Below are 24,834 nucleotides of genomic sequence, written 5' to 3'. Positions count from 1 at the left end.
TAGTTTGGGGTTCCGCATGTTGTTCTGCCTTCAGCTTTGTCGCGTTTTAGGCCACGGTACCTACCGTAAGCTCACCCCGAATCCGTCTGCTGTTGACCGGTTGTTTCAGCGAGGTCTTGTTTGTGTTCAATTCTGTCGTTTTATCTCGGGACATATCGGCTCTCCGAACAGGAACGAAACCTACATGCAATCCCCTGAAGCAAAGCGCTTCTGTGGTTTGAAAATGCCGACTCCTCGCATTGGTACCCACAACGGAACCTTTCACTGCGACGAAGTGCTAGCTTGCTTCCTTCTAAAGCAATTACCGGAGTACGAGGTAGGAGGAGACATTTAAAAATTTAATTTCACTGATAAAAGTTTATTACTACACGGTCTGAGAACTCAACCGGCGCCATTTTCAAAGATCCGAAAAGCAGCGTTCGGAAAGCAGTTTTGGAACCAGTGATAATTTATTTGTGTAATGGTAAACAAGAACAGAATGCTCGTTTAAAATAGAATTTGGCAGTAATGGACAAATTTATTTATCAGACCGTCTGCCTGTATAACGTTTTGTCTGTAATACAACTTTTATCAATGGCAGACGGGACAAGACTTCTAAGGCTTCAACGTGCTTTGCAAGTTAATTGTGTACTGTAAGGGTAGTATCCAAGACCGCATCAGTAAAAACAAAATTAAGGAACCTCAAGCTACATTTTACAATACGTATCTATATATACCGGGAGAAGAGTGGGATCTTTCGCCATATATTCCTAATGGAGTAATACATTAGGCTACACAGTATGACTTATGAATATAAATATAATGTAATATAAATACATTTGACAAATGTCTGATTATTTTTCTTTCTCCTTTCCACTTATGCTGGGATTTCATAAAGGAGAATATGTCTGAGACAGTAATGCAATCGCAAAGCACAGCAGCGCTTTCAGTGCTAACAGTGATTTGGCTGTAAGAAATTTAGCTGTCCAAAATCCCGACTGGCTTTTCCTCTCACACTATATAGTTCTAACTAGTGTCCAGAAAACTCCACACTTGATTTCTGCCTACATGCTATCTAAACACGATGAGATCCATGAGATCACGTCATTCGATTTAGCAACAGAACATAATATACCCCCCCACAATCTTGGACGTTGACGAGAACGTCATATGTTGGAAGGAAGAAATAAAAAAAAAAAGCTTAAGCTTCTGAAGGAAAGGCCACGACATGTCACAGGACCACCTGACATGCAGTGGTGGTGGACAGTCGCTTTCGTCTGTGAATCACAATGTTTTTTTAGGTAAATTCAAATTTGAACGCAGTAGAGCGACGAACGCGTTCTTTCTCTATCGCAGTCAAATGACAGGAGACGGTGTGTTGAAGTGGGTACGGTATTCGGCGTGATTGGTTTCTGTCCAGAGAGCCGCAGAGCTCGGGGATATAGAGTCGACTACTTGTGCGTTTTATTCAGGTAAATAATACGCAAATAGAGTTGTGTAGTGATTTTTTTTTATTATTTTGGTATTTTAGGTTGGGGGGTCTTATCTAGGCCTGTCACGTTTGACTGCTGTTCTGTCGCGGTTTTTGTTTTGCTGCCTGCGGTGGTGTCCCGCAGAGACTGCAATCGAAAACCACAGGCCTGCCAGGCACCCCCCGGCTCTCCGATATGTTTACTCCTTTTTTTCACAGGACAAACTGTGAGGAAAAACACCGAACGCGGAGTTTTTATTTTCTAGTGCAGTGAAACTCGTTAACCCTTCCCTGCAGATTTCTCACTGCAGTCAAATAGCACATTTTCCGTTCGAACGGTGCAAAAACATTTTTCGCCCCCCAAAAAAGTATACATCCAGTCTAAAAACAAAATGTGTTGCTGTTATAATGTGGAGGCTTCTAATCTAACGATCACGTTTCAGACTCGAAAAACAGAGTCCTGACATGAGGGGGACTGAATGTCCAAAAAACACACTGTGAATAAGTAATAGGTTTATTCTATGCTGAAAAGAGAAGAAAGGAAATGCAACGTTTCAGCTGTGGAGCCTTCTCCTGGTGCCACACCTCCTTTCCTTCTCTTTTCAGCATGGAATAAACTTTCACATGTTCCTTTGCAGCCTATGCATGCTGACGCAGCTACCCGCCTGAACTGCTTCTGCTGCGACCTATTATGCCTTCCTCTAAATATTTTTTTAGATCTCCTGTTGTTCCTTCTCTTCCTCCCTGGGCTACTTGCCCCCCTCTCTTACTAAATCTGCATTCCGTCTCTTCACAGCGATCTGTTCCAAGTCCAGGCTTTCTAACCACCTCCTGCTATTCCTTTACAGATGCCGTCATTATAATGTCAATCCCAGAGGATTTCGCCTGAAATTTAACACTTTTTCCTTTGACTCCCAGAGTAACACTCAGAGACTTCTACAGCAATTTTCCAGGAATCAAAAAAGACACCTGAAGAAGGCTCCACAACCGAAACGTTTCCTTTCTTCTCTTTTCAGCATGGAATAAACCTTTACTTGTTCCTTTGCAGCCTACGCATGCGGACACAGCTACCTACCTGAACTACACACTGTTAACAGATATATTCTATTATCTATAGAATATTATCAGCAACTAAGGTTGCTGCTGGAAGAGGTGTTCATGGGGCCAGTAGGGAGCACTCGTCCTATGGTCCGTTATGGTTCTAATGCCCCTGTATAGTAATGGGGACACTATACTGTAGAAAGGTGCTCTCCTTCAGATGATATGTAAAACCGAGGTCCTGACTCTCTGTGGTCATTAAAAATCTCAGGGCGTCTCTCGAAAAGAGTAGGGGTGTTATGCCGGTGTCCTGGCCAAATATCCCCTGGTCCTTTACCAATCATGACCTTCTTATAATCCCCATCTCTGAATTGGCTTCATTACTCTGTTCTCCTCCCTACTGATAGCTGATGTGTGGTGAGCGTTCTGGCGCAATTTGGCTGGCGTCGCATTATCCAGGTGGGGCTGCACACTGGTGGTGGTGGACGGGAGTCCCTATTACCTGTGAAGTGCTTTGAATGGAGTGTCCAGAAAAGCGCTATATAAGTGTAAGGATTATCATTATATTGTAGGGGTTCAAATCATGTATTCAGGAGCCAAAGCATTGAATCCCTTAAAGGTGAGCAGAAATATGTTGACTTGCATTCTGAAATACACAGAGCCAGTACAAGGCAGCTAAAAAAGGCCATTTCTTCCTCTCCTTCTGTTATATTTTACTCTTAGCCATTTGAACAGCATGTTTTGTTCTTCAGGACGCTGAAATAATTCGGACCCGGGACCCTGCCCAGCTGGCAGAGTGTGATGTCGTGGTGGACGTTGGTGCAGAGTTTGACCCCAAAAGGCATCGCTATGACCACCACCAGAGGTATGAGCTGAGGTTGTCACTGTGGGCAAGGTGGGGGCTGTGAGGGGAAGCAGTGAGCTGTGGCTCTGCACTAAGTAGGTGGGGAAGCATAATTTCAGCATTTACATGTTCCCACTTGGTAGCTATTGAGATCACATGGTCTAAATGATCATTTAGATTAGCCGATGTGTGGTGAGAGTTCTGGCGCACTATGGCTGCCATTGCATCATCCAAGTGGGGCTGCACACTGGTGGTGGTGGAGGGGAGTCCCCATTAAAGCGCTTTGAGTGTAGTGTCCAGAAAAGCGCTATATAAGTGTAAGCAGTTATTTTTATTATTATTATTATTATTTCTATGCTGATAATACTCCGATCTACGTCCGTACTAAACCTGACACTGAAGTGGCTCTCTCTGCATTGTCTTATTATATCTTTGGCATAAGCACCTGTATGACGCAAAATGTGCTTTATTTAAACTGCAACAAGACTGAAGTCATGCTTCTCAGCAACTCCCATGTAGTACTCCTATCTGTGGGTGGCACTGTACTTGAATTTGGATCTCAATTGAAAAACTTGGGGGCAACATTTGATCCAGGGGTGATATTTGATCCAGGTGTGCAAAATATTTTAAGAACATTGTTCTTCCACCAGACTAAGTCCTGTGATATTAACTGTTGCTGAAAAGCTGGTCAACACTTTTGTCTGACTCCTGAATTGATTACTGTAATGCCCTATTTGCTGGTGTCCAGAATTCATAGACAGACTCCTAGCCTGGAGTCTTTACAGTGGCTTCCCATCAGGTTTTCCCTATAAAGGTCTGCATGGCTTGGCATCTCAGTACCTGTCTGACTTACTGCCGTCCTGCTCCCCACCTCGCAACCTTCGCTCTTCTAATTCTGGTCTTCTGTCTGTCCCCCAAGCCCGTCGACATTTTATGGGTGACAGGAACTTCTCCTGCTATTTCCCAGAGCTTTGGAACTCTATTCCTAAAGATATCAGAGTCACCTTCCCTGAGCTCCTTCAGATGAAGTCTCAAAGCCTTCTTTAGAAGAGCCTGTATTTCACTGCTTATGCCTGCCCCTTTCCTACTGTATTCCAAACTCTGATTGTAATTGTGTACGTTTGCTGTTTCCTTTTCTTGTGTGCCTTTTATTTCTTACTGTAAAGCACTTTGAGAATCCACTTTTAAAGGTGCTATATAAAATAGGTTTCATTATTATAATTTTTTTTTTAATTGACGTTTTAATATCTTCAGGGACAGGCTTGAAAATGGCTACACTTGACTATGGGGTGAGAAGAAAAGAGTGGCGAGTTGTTGTAGAGCAGAGAAGTCCACACACAAGTAGGGCTGGGCGATACGGCCAAAAACATTATCACGATAAAAAATTTCATATCAGTCGATATCGATAATTATCACGATAAATGTCAAATCATTACTTCTTTCAAGTTTAAAGGCAGATCTTTTCTCCTGAGTGAAAGTTGAAGAAACCAGACAGTTAATTGGTAAATTAAACAACTCTTTATTGTAAGAACACCACAAATACTTGCCAAACAGCAGAAACATTAAACAAATCTAGTATTTTGTGCGCATGCGCGTATCATGCGGAAAGCATAAACATATATATCGAACTTTTGTTAAAATTATATCGAGGAAAATTGTATCGCGATAATTATCCTTATCGAATTACCGCCCAGCTCTACACACAAGCCTGGAGGCTCACTGGAGCTAAGCCTGGATTCCTTAGCATCAGATAAGGAGTGTGCGACTCCCCCCTTGCCTCTGCAGTGTTAACCCCAGCAATGCTGGAAACCATTCGTACAGCTGGGTACAAACCAGAGCGACTGGAGAAAAATACCTTGTTCAAAGGTACAACAATAACTGCAACAGGGACTTGAAACTGCATCTTTTGAATTACAAGTCCAGAGTCCTAACTGCTGCTATGCTGTACCCCCCAGCAGTGAACATTGGAGGGCAGGTTATAGACCCAGTCGCTGGCTGTTGGTACTGGGTTTACAGAAAGGCCATAACGCAGGATTAGGGTCTGTGCCTCACACACCGGATGTTAGTATTAGGGTCTGGGCCGCATACACTGGATGTTGGTATTAGGGTCTGTGACGCGCACACACAGCCACACACACACACCGGATGTTAGTATTAGGGTCTGTGATGCACGAACACAGCAACACACACACCGGATGTTAGTATCTGCCACGGATCTCATCTAACTGCTTCATGACGGAAGTCAGGGTATTAATTTTGATCACATGTCTGGGTTGCTTCTTGAAGATTCCCACAGCTGTTGGTGTGTGGCAAACTGCCTCCCGATCCCATTTTATATGGTCTTTCTGGTAGTTTCTACTTCAATCTTCCGGTTTGTGTTTTTAACATTAATGTTAATGATTTACAGTGGTGTGAAAAAGTGTTTGCCCCCTTCCTGATTTCTTATTTTTTTGCATGTTTGTCACACTGAAATGTTTCAGATCATCAAACAAATTGAAATATTAGACAAAGATAACACAAGTAAACACAAAATGCAGTTTTTAAATGAAGGTTTTTATTATTAAGGGGAAAAAAAAATCCAAACCTACATGGCCCTGTGTGAAAAAGTGATTGCCCCCTAAACCTAATAACTGGTTGGGCCACCCTTAGCAGCAACAACTGCAATCAAGCGTTTGCGATAACTGGCAATGAGTCTTTTACAGCGCTGTGGAGGAATTTTGGCCCACTCATCTTTGCAGAATTGTTGTAATTCAGCCACATTGGAGGGTTTTCAAGCCTTAACCGCTTTTTTAAGGTCATGCCACAACATCTCAATCGGATTCAGGTCAGGACTTTGACTAGGCCACTCCAAAGTCTTCATTTTGTTTTTCTTAAGCCATTCAGAGGTGGACTTGCTGGTGTGTTTTGGATCATTGTCCTGTTGCAGAACCCAAGTGTGCTTAAGCTTGAGGTCACGAACAGATGGCCGGACATTCTCCTTCAGGATTTTTTGGTAGACAGCAGAATTCATGGTTCCATTTACCACAGCAAGTCTTCCAGGTCCTGAAGCAGCAAAACAGCCCCAGACCATCACACTACCACCACCATATTTTACTGTTGGTATGATGTTCCTTTTCTGAAATGCTGTGTTACTTTTACACTAGATGAAATGGGACACACACCTTCCAAAAAGTTCAACTTTTGTCTCGTCAGTCCACAGAGTATTTTCCCAAAAGTCTTGGGGATCATCAAGATGTTTTCTGGCAAAACTGAGACGAGCCTTTATGTTCTTTTTGCTCAGCAGTGGTTTTCTTCTTGGAACTCTGCCATGCAGGCCACTTTTGCCCAGTCTCTTTCTTATGGTGGAGTCATGAACACTGACCTTAACTGAGGCAAGTGAAGCCTGCAGTTCTTTGGATGTTGTTGTGGGGTTTTTTCTGACCTCTTGGATGAGTCGTCGCTGCGCTCTTGGGGTAATTTTGGTCGGCCGGCCACTCCTGGGAAGGTTCACCACTGTTCCATGTTTTCGCCATTTGTGGATAATGGCTCTCACTGTGGTTCACTGGAGTCCCAAAGCTTTAGAAATGGCTTTATAACCTTTTCCAGACTGATAAATCTCAATTACTCTGTTTGTCATTTGTTCCTGAATTTCTTTGGATCGCAGCATGATGTCTAGCTTTTGAGGATCTTTTGGTCTACTTCACTTTGTCAGGCAGGTCCTATTTAAGTGATTTCTTGATTGAGAACAGGTGTGGCAGTAATCAGGCCTGGGTGTGGCTAGAGAAATTGAACTCAGCTTTCCAAAGATGTGATAAACCACAGTTGATTTATGTTTTAACAGGGGTGGGGGGGGGCAATCACTTTTTCACACAGGGCCATGTAGGTTTGGATTTTTTTTTCCCCTTAATAATAAAAACCTTCATTTAAAAACTGCATTTTGTGTTTACTTGTGTTATCTTTGTCTAATATTTCAATTTGTTTGATGATCTAAAACATTTCAGTGTGACAAACATGCAAAAAAATAAGAAATCAGGAAGGGGGCAAACACTTTTTCACACCACTGTAGGTTGTCAATCCCTTAGAGCTTTGTGGATACTTTGAGCAGCAAAGCTATACACAATATTTTTAACGAGGGGCACACCCCCGACAGGACGCCAGTCCCATCGCAGGACACACACAGACACGCACTCTTGCAGCAGGGCCAGTTTTCCCACAAACTTACCACTATGTTCCTGGATGGTGGGAGGAAACCGGAGCATCTGGAGCATACCCACACGAACATGAGGACATACAAACTCCACACAGACAGCATTTCAGGAATTGAGCCCAGGGCTCCAGCTCTGCAAGGTAACAATGGTAACCACTGTGCCATCACACCACCCTTTCCCTTCAACACTTCTTCCCTTCATTTCAATTCTGCGCTATATCTTTTTCATGTATTCCAGGCTCAAGTCCATTTTTGCTGCACTTTTTGCAGCTAGTAAATGCAGCAGTTAAAAACTAATGAAAGAATATTGGGGAAAAAGAATATTAGTCTTAAGAAGGCGAACCTTGTGGGTTGGTCTGTATTCTCTTTGTCATTCAAACTGAAAGCGTGATTCAATCTTCTATCCATTATAGCGAGCAGAGCTGTCCAAACTCAGTCCTTTGTTACTTGTTACCTAATTGTTTATCCACCTAATGCTAACTCCCTCTTAAATGTGTTGTATAAACTAGGGGTCCACTTATTTCACGTACATGGATTCTTATTTTTTTCCGTACTTTGTGCACCATTCCGTGTGTTGGTAAATAGAAATTCTTTTGGCTATTTAAGGAAAAAAAATGAGTCTGTGACTATACCCTTGTTTAATGGTAAATTGTAAATCCCTTCATTATATCGGAGCTCCACACGGCTCTTCTCTGCAGGCTGCCCCTTCCCCGGGGCACTGGGCTGGTAAATCGGTATCATGGTTCCTTGTTAATGAGGTAGAGCTGACGGGATTTATTTCACAGAAGAGAACATGTGCCAGTCACACCTGGCAAAGCTGGCCCATGGTCAGGCATGGATCGCAGCATAGGCAGCTGTGACCGAGGCCAAGCGAGGCCAGTTTTGGTGAAAGCTCCTCCCAGCATCCATGTATAATGAAGCAAAAGAGGAGGAATATTATCAACCCTCTTAACAGATCAAGAGCACCGAGACTGTCTGTAAACACAAGCCCTCTGGAGCTTTCAGATTTTACAGGACTCTGCAGGGGTGCACTTAGTTCTCTTTTTTTTTTCCCAGTGATTTTTCAAAAGGGTCACAAACTGCTGTTATCCTTTTCAGCGGGATGTAGCGGAAATGTATTTACCCTTACACAGCTGCTCGTCAGCTTGCAGGCCTGTGTTGTTTTTTTTTAAAGACGGTAAGATTAGATTCGCAGAAACATTGCAGAAGGCTGTTACAATAAAGCATGATGGCAACGCTAACACCAGACGTGTTCGGGGTGTCTGCAGATCACCAGACACCGAAGCCTTTGTCACAGCCTTACAAACCTCCTCCTGGAAACCACCACTGCAGTCGGGTTTATTCTTTGACATTATGAGGTTCGGTTTGGTTTTATATTTTATTGTGGGGTGGGGTTGGGATAACACACACCGTGGCAGAGCCCGCTTTAACATATAGGTGGTAGGTGAAACAAAATCCACAGTGTGTGACTTAAGCAAGAGTGAAAATGAAACGGAAGTAATCTGTACCTGTATACTGGGTTAACCGTGACCACTCCTTACCTGGGAGCCACAAATCACGTCTGCTGAGATGAACTGTATAACCCAGGTCCTGGATGCCCACACACCTGCTTTATGTTGGGTTTTTCTGTGTTGTGCTTCTCAGGGACACATGCATGGCATTAGGAGGGGTGTACTTGCAAATACATCTTCCTTTTGGCTTGCCTTAGGTCTGCAAGTTGAGTCACATGTCAGAAGCGTGAAATCTCTTTGTCTCCTGGTCTTGGCAAAAATGCAAAAGCCTGCTGCTAGGGGACAACTTAAATTGCTTGGAAAAGTCCCTGTGCAGTGGCACTCTAATTCCCAAACCTGTGGGTAGGAAATTTCCATGTTTGTGCCACAACGGCTCATCAAACCGGAGCTTATCCTGGTTTCCATAGCGTTAAGTGATCAGAGGTCTTGTGACCTCCTCCCTTGAGCCCATCTTAGAACCCCTCACCAAATACTGGTCCCAGTTCATACGGATGGGTGGGCTGGGCTAACTGGGGTAAAGCAGCTGAACAGGGACAACCCACGACCCACCAGTGTTGAGTCCACAGACACGTCCACTGTGCTATGCTGCACCCCCCCCCCCCAGCCACGTAGGAGAACGCCAAAACCCCGTCCCCCCCGGTCTGTTCCTGTCTGCTGTCTGATGAGCCGACTACAGACGAAGCCGTACTGCACCACGGATCAGACTTGCAGATGTGGCAGACAAAGCTGGCAGTGAATATCTGGATGTGACCCCTCCCTCTTCTCCAGTTGAGACCGGTATATCCAAAGACATCTCGGATCTGAGGAATTATGCAATTAGTCTCCCAATCGCTGCAACTATCCCCTAGTACACCAACAATGAATTATCCTCCCCGGGGTTTCGGCAGGGGATAAATATTCCAGTCACACCGTCCGCGATTTTAGATGACGCTGAGTGAGAGTGCTGCTGTATTGTATTAATAATCTTCCTCGAAGCTTGCGTAGTAATTTCATTAAATGTCTTATCTAAGAGCCACACAGCCCTTTGTTTTAATAGCTTGGCAGCTGAACTGGGGGAAATTAAAGGCTGCAGTGTAATGTTTTGAGAGTACTATCAGTGCTGTGTATGTGTTTGGCTGACTCTCTGAGCCAGGGCAACTCAACGGTGTACAAAACTTACAAAGCAGTGCCATTGTAATGTAATTTTACACGATGCGACAATTGTCGGAGCAGTTTACGTAGAGCAGGGCCTAGAATATAAATTATGAGCACATAGTCCAGTCCTTGGATGCCAGAGTTTACTGGTAATTTCAAATCGTGTTTGATTAAGAGCTGAGAAAGAACAAAGAAATTTGGCAGACAAAGGGTTGTGAAGGTTTGCGAATAGCCAAAGAAGTTGTTTAAAAAAAATAAATTAGTTGATCATTGGGAGGTGGTGGAACTTGGATTTTTTTTTAAGGATAGTTCTTGATTTTCACTCTCTCTTTCTGAATAGACATCGAAAGCCATACTATACACTGTATATAAAGGTCTTCTGTGCAAGTCCCTTTTACAGTTGCAAGCAACAGTTCAATTTCGCACTCGTACACGCTTGATTACGTGCTACACCAGATTACACTGTACATACTCGTTTTGCTCCTATTCATTTAAATGTCGCACGGCACTTTACATATAGGGGTAAAAAAAATTGTGCGTGTATCCAGGCGGTTACATACAGATAGAAATGCAGATACAGCTTAGATACTGATAGACATTTTGGTGCTTTACGTAGTACAACAGAGGAAATAACATTGTCCAGGAATCTGTGTGGCAACAGAATTACCCGGAGTGCCAGGCAGCATATGCACTGAAAGGGGGCGGTGGTGTAGTGCTCAGCAGCTGATACTGATACATGCGCTGGTGTGGTCTGGAGAGGGGGTGGGAGGGGAGGAGAAGTGGAGCAGTTTCAATGCCTGTGGGAAGCTGCTTGTCAAAAACTGTGTGAGGGCAAGGATGTGGGCACAGGAGATCGCAGAGGCAGAACAAGGCTTGATGAGTCAGCCAGCTGTGGGGCGGAGAAGGTGGCAAGCAAGGATATAGAGAGGGAAAGACTGACGTGTATTTCTTGTTCCATTGGATCACTGTATTTAATGAATGGAGCATATTACAGTTTCCTGATACTTCACAGTGCAAACTGATTAATTTAGGCAAGTCATTTGCAATGTATGCGAGTCCAGTTTGTAATACAGTATCACAAGTAGGAACATATGCATTGACAATACCTGCTACAAAGGAAAAATAATGATGTTTCTTAACTTCTAACTGATGAGAACTATGGATTTACCAAGATGTCTGTGTACGTTTCTTTCCTGCGGTATTATCTCGCTAGTTCGTGAGTGGTAGGTTCAAACACACGATGTAGATCGCAGTGGTATTTTTTGGAAAAATTAGATTAATACAAAAAATGAATTCAAAGCTCCTTCTGCCAAGTGGCTTAAGGCTTTGCTGCACATCTTCAGTAAATTGGATTTGTGGAAGTTATAACAAATCTTTAGCTCATTGCATTTCCAATTATGTTTGCGCCTCACAAATCTCTGTTGTTGCTAATGAGATTATTTGCTGTGCAAATTACTCAAAAAAAAGAAAATGTTCCTCTAGGCTAAAAGAGGTTTGAGCCATTTAATTAAAGAAAAGTCCAAATTCAAACTAATTGTTTTGAAAATCTAGTTATAAATATTAGAAACATTTTTCCAAGAACGATTAGATTTAAATATCACAATACGAGCTGTGAGATCAGATGATATGCGATTTGTTGTCTTCATGTAGATTATTGAAACGTCAGACTTCGCCCATCCTTCTTTAACTAGCCCTTTCTTCAAAATGATACCTTACAACTCATGCAAATGTGATTCCTGTCTTGAGAAGACATTGCAGAAGTTCAGTCTGAAGTGCAGACTTGAAATCAACCCAGAGAGCTATTTCACATTCAGCAGTGAAGCAAAGATGTAGACTCACCAATTGAAACTAAAAGGGAGTTTGTTTAAGCAGAGATCTTTACACAGAGTGTGGCCCGGACCGGTGTTTGAAGCCAAACGCTAGGTGCTTCTTAAACGTGGCAGTAGGGAATTTGAGTTTTCCTTTGGCACATGAAGGAACAGGTGGAAATTCCGATGAGAACAGGAGGCGCTTCTTTACACAGAGGGTGGTGGGTGTCTGGTAGTAGCTAGCCACACTTTCTGGCCCCGCTGTTGAAGCCATTTCTCTGGCTGGGTGAGAAATACCTCTAATCAACAAGTTACTAGCAATCAACCCAGCTCAGTGGCAATGTTCCCTCTAATTTTTAATGGCCTGTATGCACCAAAATTTCAAGTTGTGCAAATTTTTTCCCCAATGACAAAAAAACTTTTGCGCACTGAATTGAGTGTATGTGAAATTGTAAACCTGAAATTATTTTTCGTTAATATAATCATTCTCACGGAAGCATAGAGATCCAAAAGTCCGGGACAGCGATTCAGCGAGCCCAGTCATGGAGACTGAGTGTTGCACGAGCTTGAGCAGTGAGGTACGAGACTACGAGAGCATCGATATCGATTATCGAGGTGCAATAATACTGCACACAGCCAAGTTGGGCTTCTCGCCGCCAGTCTCATGTGGTCAATTTAGCACTTTTCAGTTGATGACCTTGTTTGTTTTATTATTATATTTTTGAGGCAATTTAATTTTTTGTGCGCAGTTCAGTTTCCAAAATGATACAATTCTGCAATTTCCCTCACGGGATCAATCAAGTATCTAATGTATCTATTTCTGATGTGCGCTGATTCATAACCGTGTGCGCGCGTGCTTAGAGGGAACATTGCCCAGTGGGTCAAATGGCCTCCTCTCATTTGTAACCTCATGATCTTACAATTAATGACAGGCAAGTGCCTGTGCTTTGCCACCTGGAGTGAGAGAGCGCGTGGGAACACTGTTAAAGTGCCCAGAGACCTGCAGTAACCCTAGACAATGAACAGGGGTAAAGCAGTGCGGATGCATCATCGCCTTGCGGTCGAGCTGAGGTAAGTGTTCACCGTGGAAATGGCAAGGGGCCGCCCGATGATGGTCGAGGTCTCCCTCCTGTCTCCGCAGGACTTTCAGTGAGTCGTTCAGCAGCCTGCGGCCCAAGAAGAGCTGGGTGACGAAGCTGAGCAGCGCCGGGCTGGTGTACCTGCACTTCGGCCACCGCATCCTGGCGCAGCTCACCCAGCAGCCAGAGGGGGCGCCCCACCTGGAGGTGCTGTACGACAAGGTGAGAGAGTCGGAGGGCTGCCTGCTTTGCTTTACCCTACCAGCAAATGGGTGGGGGGGAGGGGGGGGTGAGGAGATTATTTTATCAGCCTGTACTTGTTCAACCTCAGAGGAAAACGTATATATTTCTAAAAACATACGGGACCCTACTGTATAAAATGAACCGGCCTTGAGATGGATGATGAATTCAAACTGCGATGCTGAACACGTTTCGAATAAGAGCGGCTTTTTTCATCAAGCTGGAAACAGCAAGAATCTTATGGGAGTTGCCACCAGTGTAGTTGCGGACAATAGCCTGAGGTAGCTTTGCAACTTTGATATCGCAGGGACAGGAATGCTGGCTTGTGTGACACTGAAGTCTTAGCAGTGCTGGCTGTTTTGCTCTGAACGTGTCAATCATCCATCTGCATCTCACTCTTGTTTTTCAGATGAGTCAAGCGAGTTAGAGCTGCAGGCTCAGGACAGTTTTTTTTTTTTTTAGCTGTGTTATCATGTGCTAGAACAGTCTGGCATCATGCACCAATCACTATAAGAGTAATTATGCTGCTTTGAAGCAATAGGGTCACTCCTGACTTCTGTAAGACCCTATTCAATTTGTTTGTTTACGCTTAACAAATTTATTTGTAAAAAGAACCATTGAAAACCATTGGGGAAATAGCAATAATACGTTACTCTTTAAAACTGAATCCAGAAACTGCTGAGCTTCCATTAAGAGGGACAAACTGTTTTGTTTGCCGTGGTGATGTGTAAGTTAAAATATGCAGCAAAGAAGCAGGGCTAGTAATGAGGGCTGCTGACAGTGACTCAGTGAGCCACCTTTCGCTTGGCAGAGGCGTCATCTCCGCACTCATGTTGGCCATCACTCTGTCTCTGCTGTAGCTCTACGAGAATTTTGTGGAGGAGATCGACGCCATCGATAACGGGATCTCGCAGTATGACGGCGAGCCACGCTATGCCATGACGACCAATCTGAGCGCCCGCGTCGGGTACCTCAACTGCCGCTGGAATGACGAGAATCAGGACACGGAGGTGGGCTGCCTGTTAGGGTACCTGCTCTCTGTGGCAAGCCCACTTTGCGCCTCTGGCAGTATGTCATTGCTCCTGTGAAAAGGGATTTAATAACATATATCTGACTGACATCTCAGTGTCATGAGATTTGGCAAAAAAAAATGCAATTTTGTAAGAATGCCTTCCTGGCGTCGGATTCAATGACATTTAAACCAGACTGATTTACAAAAAACATCTTCATCGGTGCATGTTTAAACAGTGACCCACCACCCTGCAGAGCTTTATGAAAATGTTGTGCAGCCCTAGAAATCTCTCGTTCATCAGCTCTGCTCTCGTACATTCCTCAGGGAGAATCAGTCTTGACGTGTGGTTGTTGTAGGGTGCCCTCCAGGCATATCTTAATGTACTGCATGGAGCATGCAATATGGATGAAGTAGGGCCTCATTTATTACAGCTCACTTGGAAACAAGACCAATTCCAGGAAACAGCAGTACACGATCATAGGAGGCTGTTGACAGTTATAGAGGCAGTTCATTATCAGTTCCTTAACTCTTTCACTACTTGGAGTCCTGGACGCTCCTTCCTGGATATTTTGTACATTTGCAATTTGCCTGATTACTTGACAGAGCAAGTGCACGAATTTCACCAAAACAATATTGTGAGCATGAAAAACCTGACAACAAAGGAAGATGGCTAGTAAGGAGTTATACATTTGCCCTGTGGAAACCCCAGCACGTTTTTGTGTCAAGTGCCAAGTTTAAAGTTTTAGAAAGCAAGTAACTTCCGTTTTACTAAATCTTCACCAAAAGATTTCTACATCATTGATAGTCTGAATGCTGCGAAGAATAGCAGATTCTTTATATTCTGTGCTGATGTGTGCATACAGTATTTAGTAGTGGGTGAGTGAATATAGAAACAGTTTAATTCCAGTTGTCCGAAATACAAGCAGAATTCCTGTCTAAGACACATTAGTGTTTGAATCTCTGTGCACCAAAAAAAATTAACTCTTTAATTTCTAGTTAACAGAGTCAAAACGAATAGCGAAGGATAACATGCGCTGCTTCGCTCCTGATCATTCCAGGTTCATTTGTCATCAGTCCCTTGCCTGTTGTGCTTCACTAGTAGGCTTTTCCCCAGAGAGGAAGTACTCTAATTATCCCTCCACGCCTGAGTGATGTATTAATGCCAATCAAATAAGTAGAGACTGGCCTGGGGGTACAGGGAGCACAATTTGAAACCTAAAAGTGGTCTCAATTAGCGTAAGTGGTGACACTCTGGATTATTCTCAAATCCCTTTCAGATCTCTGGGTTTGGGGAAGAAAATAAAATAAGACTGCTTGTTAAAAGCGATTTGGCCAGAAGCCATTACTTTAAGGGAAAATCTGTTTATCAGAGCCATGAAACGTATAGGCTTCGTCAGCTGAATGTGTGGTTCTGACAGGAATGCTAACTGAGCATTACTGGCGTCTGGCCTGGGATTTTCTCAGAGGTAGTTAGCGTTCACCATTCGAGGTGCTGACTCTAGGACAGCATGGTGTCACTTTTTGGGCAAGAGAATTTCCAGCGAAGAGATGCCGTACTGGGGTCAAGAGGGTGCTTTTACAGTATTTCACTGGACTTGCTCTCTCCCAGAGCAGACTTCACTCTTTCTCTGACGGTGAAGGAGCGTATTCAGAACATTTGCATAAGAAACATTTGCTTGGAACAGAAACATCTTTTTGTTCTGCTTTAGATTTTCTGCATGACAGCCAGGTGATACTTCCTTACACTAAGGGGTTATGGGTGTCTGGAACTAGCCATCCCACCAAGCTGTTGAAGTTAATATCTCTGCTTCTGTTCAAGAAATGTCTGGATGTTCTTTTGTCCTGAAGAGGCCTAAGAGCTTGAATCAGAAAAGCACCATAAGCTTATAGCAAATCCATAGGAAATCAGACTTCTATCAGCTATCAGTCTTGCAGTATCTAGTTTATTGAACTTGGCGTGACCTGGCAAAGCATCCTAAATGTCAGCCCTTCTCTATAACGTTTCCTGTTCAGTTTATAGGAAGTTAATTGTGCTTTGTCCCCTAACTGCATGCATATATATATTGGGCAAAACCAAAGCTGTGTCAGGTGCTTTTTTTGTACACAAAACATTTCCTGAGCCCATTGCAGTCTAGGGCTAGTTAGAGACCTAGAAATTGGATAAACATGCTTTGTCTCCATGTGGAAACACAGGAGACGGATATACTGAGCTTGCGTCTGGTTTAACGGTGCTCTGCACCCTTAATGAGGCAAGGTACAACTGAAAGCAGCACAGAACATTGCTTTTACTGCTTGACACTGGTAGAACAGACCCACTGCTTTGTGTGATAATGGAAAATTCAATTTGAGACATAATGGCCCCTGCACTTCAAATGTTTTATTTTCTAGTACATTTCACTCTCCTGGCTTAAAATGAAGTAACACGTCATGCAAAAAATAAAGCCCACATTTAAACTATTATTGTTGTTTTTGTTGTTGTTGATGGTGGTGGTGGGAGGGGAGGGCTTGGCATTTAAATAGATTCTGGAACGGTCATTTATTTTCGTTCTGTTAATTTTGCACCCCGCTGATTTTGCACTGATGGAGAGGCAGACAGAGAGCCCGAGCCAGTCCCAGCAGCATAACGCTCTCCCCCCACCCCCTGCAGAACGCAGTGAGCCGTGCTGCGCATCACAGCAGTCACATCCAGCTTCTCTGTGACCTATTTCCAACTGCAGTGTATCATGCTAAACGATGATTTTGCTCTTGTTTGGATTACTGCATGCTGCCTATGATACATTTACTGTACCTTCTCACTGGTGAACGCCATATGCACGTGAAGTTGTATTTTCCTGCAGTGTTATGTTTTTGCTGGACTGCGCTAGCCATGCCTTCTCCATGCAGGGCTTGTATCACCCAGTGATTTGATCCATTTTTTTTTATCCAAATTCACTTGCAGTTCACTGTTAATTGCAACATCATGTCCTGGCAGGTTTGCTCCCCCTCCGGACGCCTGGTCTCTGCCTTCTCTTCTCCTGCAGGAGCCTGCAGTTTGGGAGTGGCTGAATCGGCTCAGAATCTGCTGAGCAGTGAGAGCGTCTTTTCTTCCCGTGGCGTATAACCTATCCCCCACCCCCCCCCACCCGCCCCACACGCAGGTGCTGGAGAAGGTCCCCAGTCCATGGGTCCTGCGTGGGCGTGCGAGTGTCACGCCGCTTTGTGCCAGCACTGCTCTCCCCACGGGGGGGGGGGGGGGGGGTCTAATTGCGCTTAGAAGAAAGCAATTCAGCTGTCAGTCCCCAGCCGTCACGTCGCATGTCCAATCAGGAAGTGGCGCTTCCCATCCCAGCCCCACCACTAACCGAGTTTCCATCCCGGGGAGCCGTGGAGCTGACGCGCAGCCGGGAGAGCCAGTCGTTTCTCAATTAGCGGGAAATGGCCTGGCGCCCTGTGTCCAGAGAGTCGGCCAGGCATGGCGGCAGCCTGCGGCCGTGGTTCTTGATGTGTGGTTTAGGCACAGCTTTTGTAAGTTGCAGTGGGTTTAAAAAGCGTCAATTTAATATAGAAACAATATAAATATAGGTCCACAAGTAAAGTGGCTTATGCTCTAAATATGCTTCACAGGCAGTGTGGAGTAGGGATTTTTGGAGTAAGACTTGGGTATCTGCAGTACTGGTTTCACAATGGTCTTAGGTCAGTAGGTGTGGACGAGAGTCCAGCTTTCGTTTTATTTTATTGATTTTTTTTTATGTGTTTTTTGATGGCATGTACGTGTCCACAGGAAGGGTTCCGGAAGGCAATGAAGATGGTAGGAGCTGAATTCCTGGACCGCCTAGACTATTATTACCGTTCCTGGCTGCCGGCTCGCACTCTGGTGGAAGAGGCTGTTCGATCCCGGGCTCAGGTACTGCTGCTGTGAAGGATATTCCGCAGATGCGGCAATGCTTCCCAGGTCCCCGCTGCATTCCCATCCTGTCTTGCATCGCAGTCAGGATGGGCACTGTCTCGGACTGCTTCCAGACCCTTAGCCCGTGTGGAAGGAGTTTGGAATTCGCCTCCTCAGAAAGAGGAGGAGCATCTCAAACACTGTATTTCCGGATTTACCCTGTTAACAGACTCCTAAGCTCAACGCTTTGCCCTCATGGGGAAAGTAAAGGCCCCTGGCTTTAGATGCACAACAGCCTGCTGTCCAGCTGTGATTCAATCTCTTATACCTGGTCACAAGGGAAGAGATCAGCACCTGCATTAGCACATCTGATTATTCAGCTCTGGAGATGAGTGACCTGCCCTTCTCACAAAATCCTGTGCCCATCTGACACTGTCATGTACAGTTTTATGTTTGGGCACGTAGGCTGTGCAGTACCGCACGTATACAAGCATGTAATCTGAAAGTGAGTCATTTAGGAACAGGAACCACAGCTTTACAAGGGAGGTGGAGGACAGGGGCAAAGCTGCCCAGCGATGCTGAGGAAGTCCATTGCCACCACAGCCATGAATTATAGGATCTCAACTTCTGCTCTTGGAGGGCCTGTGTGCCTGCAGGTGCCCAGGTTCCTTCAGTACCGCAGGTTTTGGACGTTTGTAAGCTATTCTGGTTGAGCCCCACTATGTGCCATTTGTCACTGAAGAGCTAATGCTTGGAAACGAGAACCTGCAGACACATCAGCCCTCCGTTACCAGGACAGGACCCTGTGCTGCTTCACATGAACATGAACAGCAGGAGCGCTCGGACAGACCGCGGGGGAAGGAGGCGGTTCTGACGGCTGGCCCTCTTTGCAGGTGGACCCCAGCGGGGAGGTGGTGGTCCTGGAGCAAGGCGGCTGCCCCTGGAAGGAGCACCTCTTCAGCCTGGAGAAGGAGCTGGCGGTGGAGCCGCTCATCAAGTTCGTGCTCTACCCGGACCAGAGCGGGCAGTGGAGGGTGCAGTGCGTGCCCATGGGCCTGCACACCTTCCAGAACAGGTACTGTGCCTGGCCCGGGGCAGCATGGGCTGTAGGTTTAGCACGGGGGTTTGAAAAAGTCCAGTCCCTTCACGTGCCTCACCCAATTAGAGCTGGCGATTGAAGGAAATCGGTGTTCATGGGAAGCAGCAGTGGGTGTTCAGAAGTACTGTTTTGTTTCTTCATAAAAATGTCAGGGAGAGATTGAAAATGCTAGGAAGTGAACTTTATAACCTGAGCTGGAAAACCTTCTTTCAGCTTTGAATTGATTTTACATGTGTTTATTAGCTGAGCCTGTTGGAGGAGACCTGCGCATTGATTGGAGTGGTGATGGTGGGGGTGGGGTGAATGTGATTGGGGGGGGTAGGTGACCTCCTGATCTTTGGTTCAGTAAGCTCCTAATGCTGGTAATTAGCCTCTTGTAGCCCCCAGAGGGCGCTTCTGACACTGCCGTCTGCACAGGTGACTCTGATCCATGCTTTCGCTATGGAAACCGGGCTGCCTGTGACCAGAAGGCCCTGAATCAATTCATCAGCCCAGTGGAGAGGCTTTGTTTGCTCCACTGTTTATATCAAAGCCCTGGGGGCGGGAGAGAGAGGCCTCCTGGCTGCGCTTCCCCAAGCCAGGTAGTTAATGTAAAATGTATTTACATCCAGTTGTATATTCTCCCTTCGAGACGCGCACACCAACTTCACAAGCTCAGCGGAATATTTTATCTTCTGTCTTCCTTGCTTGTCAAGAAGAAGCCTTCTGCCTAGCCTTTGGTACACATATCTTGTTAATGAGCTTTTTTTTTCCAGTCCTTTAGATTTCTCTCCCTGCTCTGGAGTCATTCCATTTCTTGCGTCCGAAAGAATGCTCTGTAGAAATATGAAATTGCGTGAGTAGAAGGTCAGGCGTATATTTGACTTCTGTTTCTTGTGGATATACCCCCCCTGCACTTCTATAAAATACAGTTGGGGCTTTTATCGTGGGTGTAATTGCACAAGACCTCAGTCAGCTGCTAAAGCTGTGCTGCTTTCTGACAGGAGTAGGATCCTCCATGCAGCCAAAGGAGCAGTTCTTCTTACCCCATGCCCCATCTCTTTAAAGCAGACATTTGACAAAGTCATCCAATCCTGTTTCTACATATGCACTTTAATTAGGTATAACGTTTCATTTAGTTTTTGTGAATATAGTTGTTACAGCTTCAGTAACCTTACTCCTCCATATTGTCAGTGTCCCAGAATCAGTTAAGAAGTTTCTACTTAAAGAAGGACGGTAAAACAATTTGCTAGCAATGATTTAGCAGACCTAAGTGTTTGTTTTTTTCCCCACCATGGCTTCTTGCACAAATCGCCAATGTCTGCATTAACCCCAAGTGCACAAATCCAGGCGTTGAAGGCTTGAAATCATCACAAGAGCTTGAAGACCTTCAAAAAGCATTTAATCCACCCGGTTCAGGGAAGGATCGTCCCGGTTAGGTAGTGAAAAGCAGAGCTGGAATCAAAACCTGCGGAGACTACTGCCCTCCAGGACCAGAATTGTGCATCCCTGGCACAGCCTGTAGCCACCTTGTCCCAAGCCCGCGGAGCTGAAACTGAGGCGGCCTGACTGTGATGAGAACGGTTTGCCAGCGGTGATGGGGACAATAGCTGGACGCGTTCCTCCTCCCCCCACCCCCAGCCCCCCCACGACCCCACTGCGAGGGTAAATTCGTCAGCGCTGGTCTGCTCCCATTATCGTGAAGAGGGCGGCGAGGCTGTCTGGGATATGAGCGTAGCCCGGCCGCTGATTGCTTTCAGAAGGGGCTGTTGTTCTGCTCCACTGAGCTGTGTTATGGGCAGTAATGGGTATTCTGCCACACGCTGGTCTGCTGAATGGAAAGCCGTGGCGCGGAACACCTGAGCGCCATTGTCGGGGACAAAGACACCGAGAGAGAGCGCGGCTAATTCTCACACTTTGAAGAACAGTGCATACCTGTCCGCCCCCACGCCACATCTCCTGTTCTCCATTACAAAGACGGAAAACCATGAAACTGAACGGCTCTACTTGACTTATTGACCTAGGCGCTGGGGGAGGGGGGTGGGAAGGAGGAGGAAAAAAAAAGTCATTTCCAAAGGAGTTTGTTTGAATAGGCGATAGCTGCTGATTTTCTTAAATTGGCTAAAACGTTTGTATTGATTCAACTTCTAGGCAGTGAAAGTAGCTGGACTACTTAAGACATTGCGTAAGAGGATACGTATAATGAGATTGCGGCACTAGATGGAAAAGTGAAAGTACAGGAAGATTTAAGAGAAATCTAGATGAGATGGAGGATTATGAAATGGAATGCATTTTTTTTTATTTCTGCAAAGCTGGAAATAGTACTATCGCTGACAACTTTTTTTTTTTGGGCCAAGGTTGCAGGAAACCCATAAAAAAACTTTTCAGAGCTACCAGTCTGTATACTTAGATGTTACCATTTTTTTACTTGAAGTGTAACAAATTCAGCTCCACTTAGCCTAAAGGAGTATTTGTGAATCACTATAATCTTGAGATCTTCAAGATTCTGTACCCCTTCCTATCTCTTTGAAATTCAGGAATAGATGTATTTATTTTGATCGTTGAGCCAACAATGACCCGATATTGGCAAACGGCCTGTTATGCCTGGCAGTACTGAATGTGTTTGTTCCCAATCTTGCCTGCAAAGGTTCAGTCCTGACCTAAGGGAGGAGGAGGGCAGCTTTGTATCGGTCACTTACTATGGCTGGTGGAACCTTATAGGATGAGATCGGAGCTACTGGCCACACAAACGGACTTTCCCAGCAAAAATCGGCTCTGAAAAGACAAACACCGAGCATCAGGGCAGGCAACATGGTTCAGAATAGTGTAGCACTGAAATGCTTCCCACTAACAGGGTTTCCACTGGGGGCGTGTGAGCATCACGAGTGATGCTGCAGCCTCATCCCGGTCCGTGGTGAACAACTTGGAGGTAAAACATTACAGAAAAATGTTCCGGTGACAGAATACTTTCGTGTATATTATCTGGCAGTTTATCCTAGGAAACGTCCACAGACGAACGTGAATCAAATCTGGTGGTGTTGCTTTTTTCCCTTTAGGGTGCCTCATTAAGCTAACGACCCACTGTTCTCGGTGCATGCTTGCAAGCCTGTGAATTCTGTAATCTTTTGACCTTTACTGCAGACAGATGGTTTTCTGTTCCCTGTCAGTTTCACGTATTTTTCTTTAAAAAATAAATTGTGCTTAGTTTCCTTTGTACTTTATGATTTGGGAAAAATGTCCTCAAGCCTTGGCTGTCTGATGCATGGTTAATACTGCATGCAGCCACACAAGACATTAGGTTCCAGCTTCGTTTTGGGCAGGCTATCAGACCGTGACGAAAAGAGTGGACTTCGCTGTGCCCCTTGTCAGCTGTTGGGTTTTTTTTTTCCCCTCCCTGTAATATTTTTAGAAGAAGTCTGCTCAGGACTGTCGCATTGCTTTCCAATTCTAATGAGTGCAGTCTGAGACTTCAGAATCACTCGGGGAAAAATAAACACATCTTGTGTGAACTGGAGCTTAATCTTCATTCCGTTCAGCCACTTCTGCTTAATGACTGCAATCATCTATCCATTATCAGAAAGCCACTTACTCCCTGTGAGACAAGCCAGAGCCCATAATAGAACCATGGGCTGCAAGGCAGGATCGGGGAACCAGTCCATCTAATCACACATACTGTACCAGCACACTGGTCCATTCTAGAGACAGCCAATTAACCCAGCCACCGTGGTTTTGGAAATCGGGATAACATTCATGCAAAATGGAAAGAAAGTGCTCATTTAGTACAGAAGGCATTCCAGTTGGGAGTAGAACCCAGGACCCAAGTGCTCTGAGGCAGTTCTCACTGCAGTGCTTTACCCTAAATTAAATCATATCAAGATGACAAGTATTCTTTTATGGTGAAAGATGAATGTAGTGGCTATTGTATTCTGAGCTAGGGAATCTCGACCTGCATATTCCCTTATAGTATGTATTTGATTGCAAGATGTGGAAACAGTCACCTGCTTTTGTTTTTCTGCATTGCAATGCTTAGTTAAGGGGAACGGCTAACTCAGGCTGACCACTATGACCACCCTGCTGTTTGCATCAAGTCCTGCAATGATATTGGAAGTCTATGTGTTTCCTCTACAAATGATTCCCAAGCACAGGCTTTACCTATATGATGAGACATGGGCTGAGAGCATTGTTACAATAAGAGCAATTTTCAGCCTCAGTCTTTTTTTATGATGAGAACTGCACATCACTCCCGTTGTGGAGCAATTTAAGTGAGGATTACCAATGTATGTATAGTGTAAGCGCTTGCCAGTGTATGCTGTTCCCCGAAAATCAATCTCTTCACAGCTAATGCTGTGCTGTGCTCTCTACTTTAGCACTGCTGGCTCTAAACTCAGTCTGTCTTTGTGGTACTTGGTCATCCAAGCTGCAAATTCCCTTTTCAAGACCACTCAAACCCCCTAGGATGGACCTGTTCTCTTGATCTCACCTGCATCCCGTTATCCACAAAAACTGGTTTCTCATGTAACTCAGAAGTCCAGACCTACGAACGCTTGATGATCTCTTGACATTTCAGCTAGGAGGCCTCAGTTGCAGAATCTGTGGCTTGCAGTGAGAGATGTGTGATGGTTTATTGGTGCTATGCTCTTCACCTCCCATGGTGCACCTTTGAGAAGCTGGGGTGACCATGAAGCTGGATGGGTCCTTCCTTTGATCCTAAGCGTAGTCCTGAAAGGTCCGAACTCCCGTCTCTCGGCCGCGCCACACCGGGTCCTCTTTCTTTATCCCTCCCTCCTGTCCGTGTGCACGACCCACAGGCTGTCCCTGCTGGAGGAGTGGCGAGGAGTGCGGGACGAGGAGCTCTCCACGCTCAGCAGCATCCCGGGCTGCATCTTCGTCCACGCCAGCGGCTTCATCGGGGGCAACCGCACGAAGGAGGGGGCGCTGGAGATGGCCCGCCGGACCCTGCTTGCCGCCGGCCGGGAGCCCCCCGCCGAGACCAGCTGACCTGAGCTACCGGGCAGCTCTGGCTCTTGGACTTTGTGGGTATCTGTGCGTCACCTGGATCTGTATTTGTATTCTTTTTAAATAAACACTGTAAAAAAGATGAATGCATCTCCTTGTATTTTTGTCATTTTTGTCTTGAAACCAGCCCCTGGTTTAAAATGAAACAGTAACAGGAAGGAGGGAGTGCTTCATTTCTTTTTTATTTGGGTGGCACTCTATATAAAAGTACCTTAAATATGCACCCGTTCATATTGTACAAGTGGGTATTTTAGGGAGCACTCTGGGTGAGCTGCCTTGGGTACGACAGCAGTGTCATACCTGGGACTTGAACCCACAACCCTCCACTTACCAGTCCAGAAACCTGGCTCCTGGGCCACATTGCCACCCTGATAGTTTCTGGTGCCTTACCGATGCAATTTTAAACTCGGGGGTAATTAAATATATTTGACACAAACCGTTATTTAATTTCTTGTCGTTTGTCTCGGGTGTGGAGCCCCTGTTGATTTTTTTTTTTTACAGCAGGAAAACGAGTCGACTCTGCCGGCCGCGGGTCTGCCGCAGCTCCAGGATGTAGGAAGTTGGGTCTGGGTT

General features: G+C 45.2%; 1 protein-coding gene across 1 annotated transcript; it reads left to right on the top strand.

The window, feature by feature from the left end:
- myg1 (myg1 exonuclease) lies at positions 1–24,348 on the top strand. The gene is made up of 7 exons (XM_088915128.1): positions 1–316; positions 3,241–3,353; positions 13,113–13,272; positions 14,151–14,300; positions 18,063–18,185; positions 19,061–19,242; positions 24,054–24,348. The coding sequence occupies exons 1-7, from the start codon at positions 17–19 to the stop codon at positions 24,241–24,243; spliced, it is 1,218 nt and encodes a 405-aa protein (XP_088771254.1). The 5' UTR covers positions 1–16; the 3' UTR covers positions 24,244–24,348.
- Positions 24,349–24,834: the final 486 nt, after the last annotated feature.

This window comes from Atractosteus spatula, chromosome 1 (assembly GCF_055471065.1).
Source record: "Atractosteus spatula isolate fAtrSpa1 chromosome 1, fAtrSpa1.hap1, whole genome shotgun sequence".
NCBI classification, from domain to species: Eukaryota; Metazoa; Chordata; class Actinopteri; order Semionotiformes; family Lepisosteidae; genus Atractosteus; species Atractosteus spatula.
This window is presented reverse-complemented; position numbering and strand designations above follow the sequence as displayed.

Excerpts from the sequence above, each read along its gene's own strand:
- myg1 (XM_088915128.1), top strand. The coding sequence starts at position 17 with ATGTTGTTCTGCCTTCAGCTTTGTCGCGTTTTAGGCCACGGTACCTAC. Across the intron at positions 3,354-13,112 it reads CGCTATGACCACCACCAGAG|GACTTTCAGTGAGTCGTTCA; the intron begins GTATGAGCTGAG and ends CTGTCTCCGCAG. Across the intron at positions 13,273-14,150 it reads TGGAGGTGCTGTACGACAAG|CTCTACGAGAATTTTGTGGA; the intron begins GTGAGAGAGTCG and ends TCTCTGCTGTAG.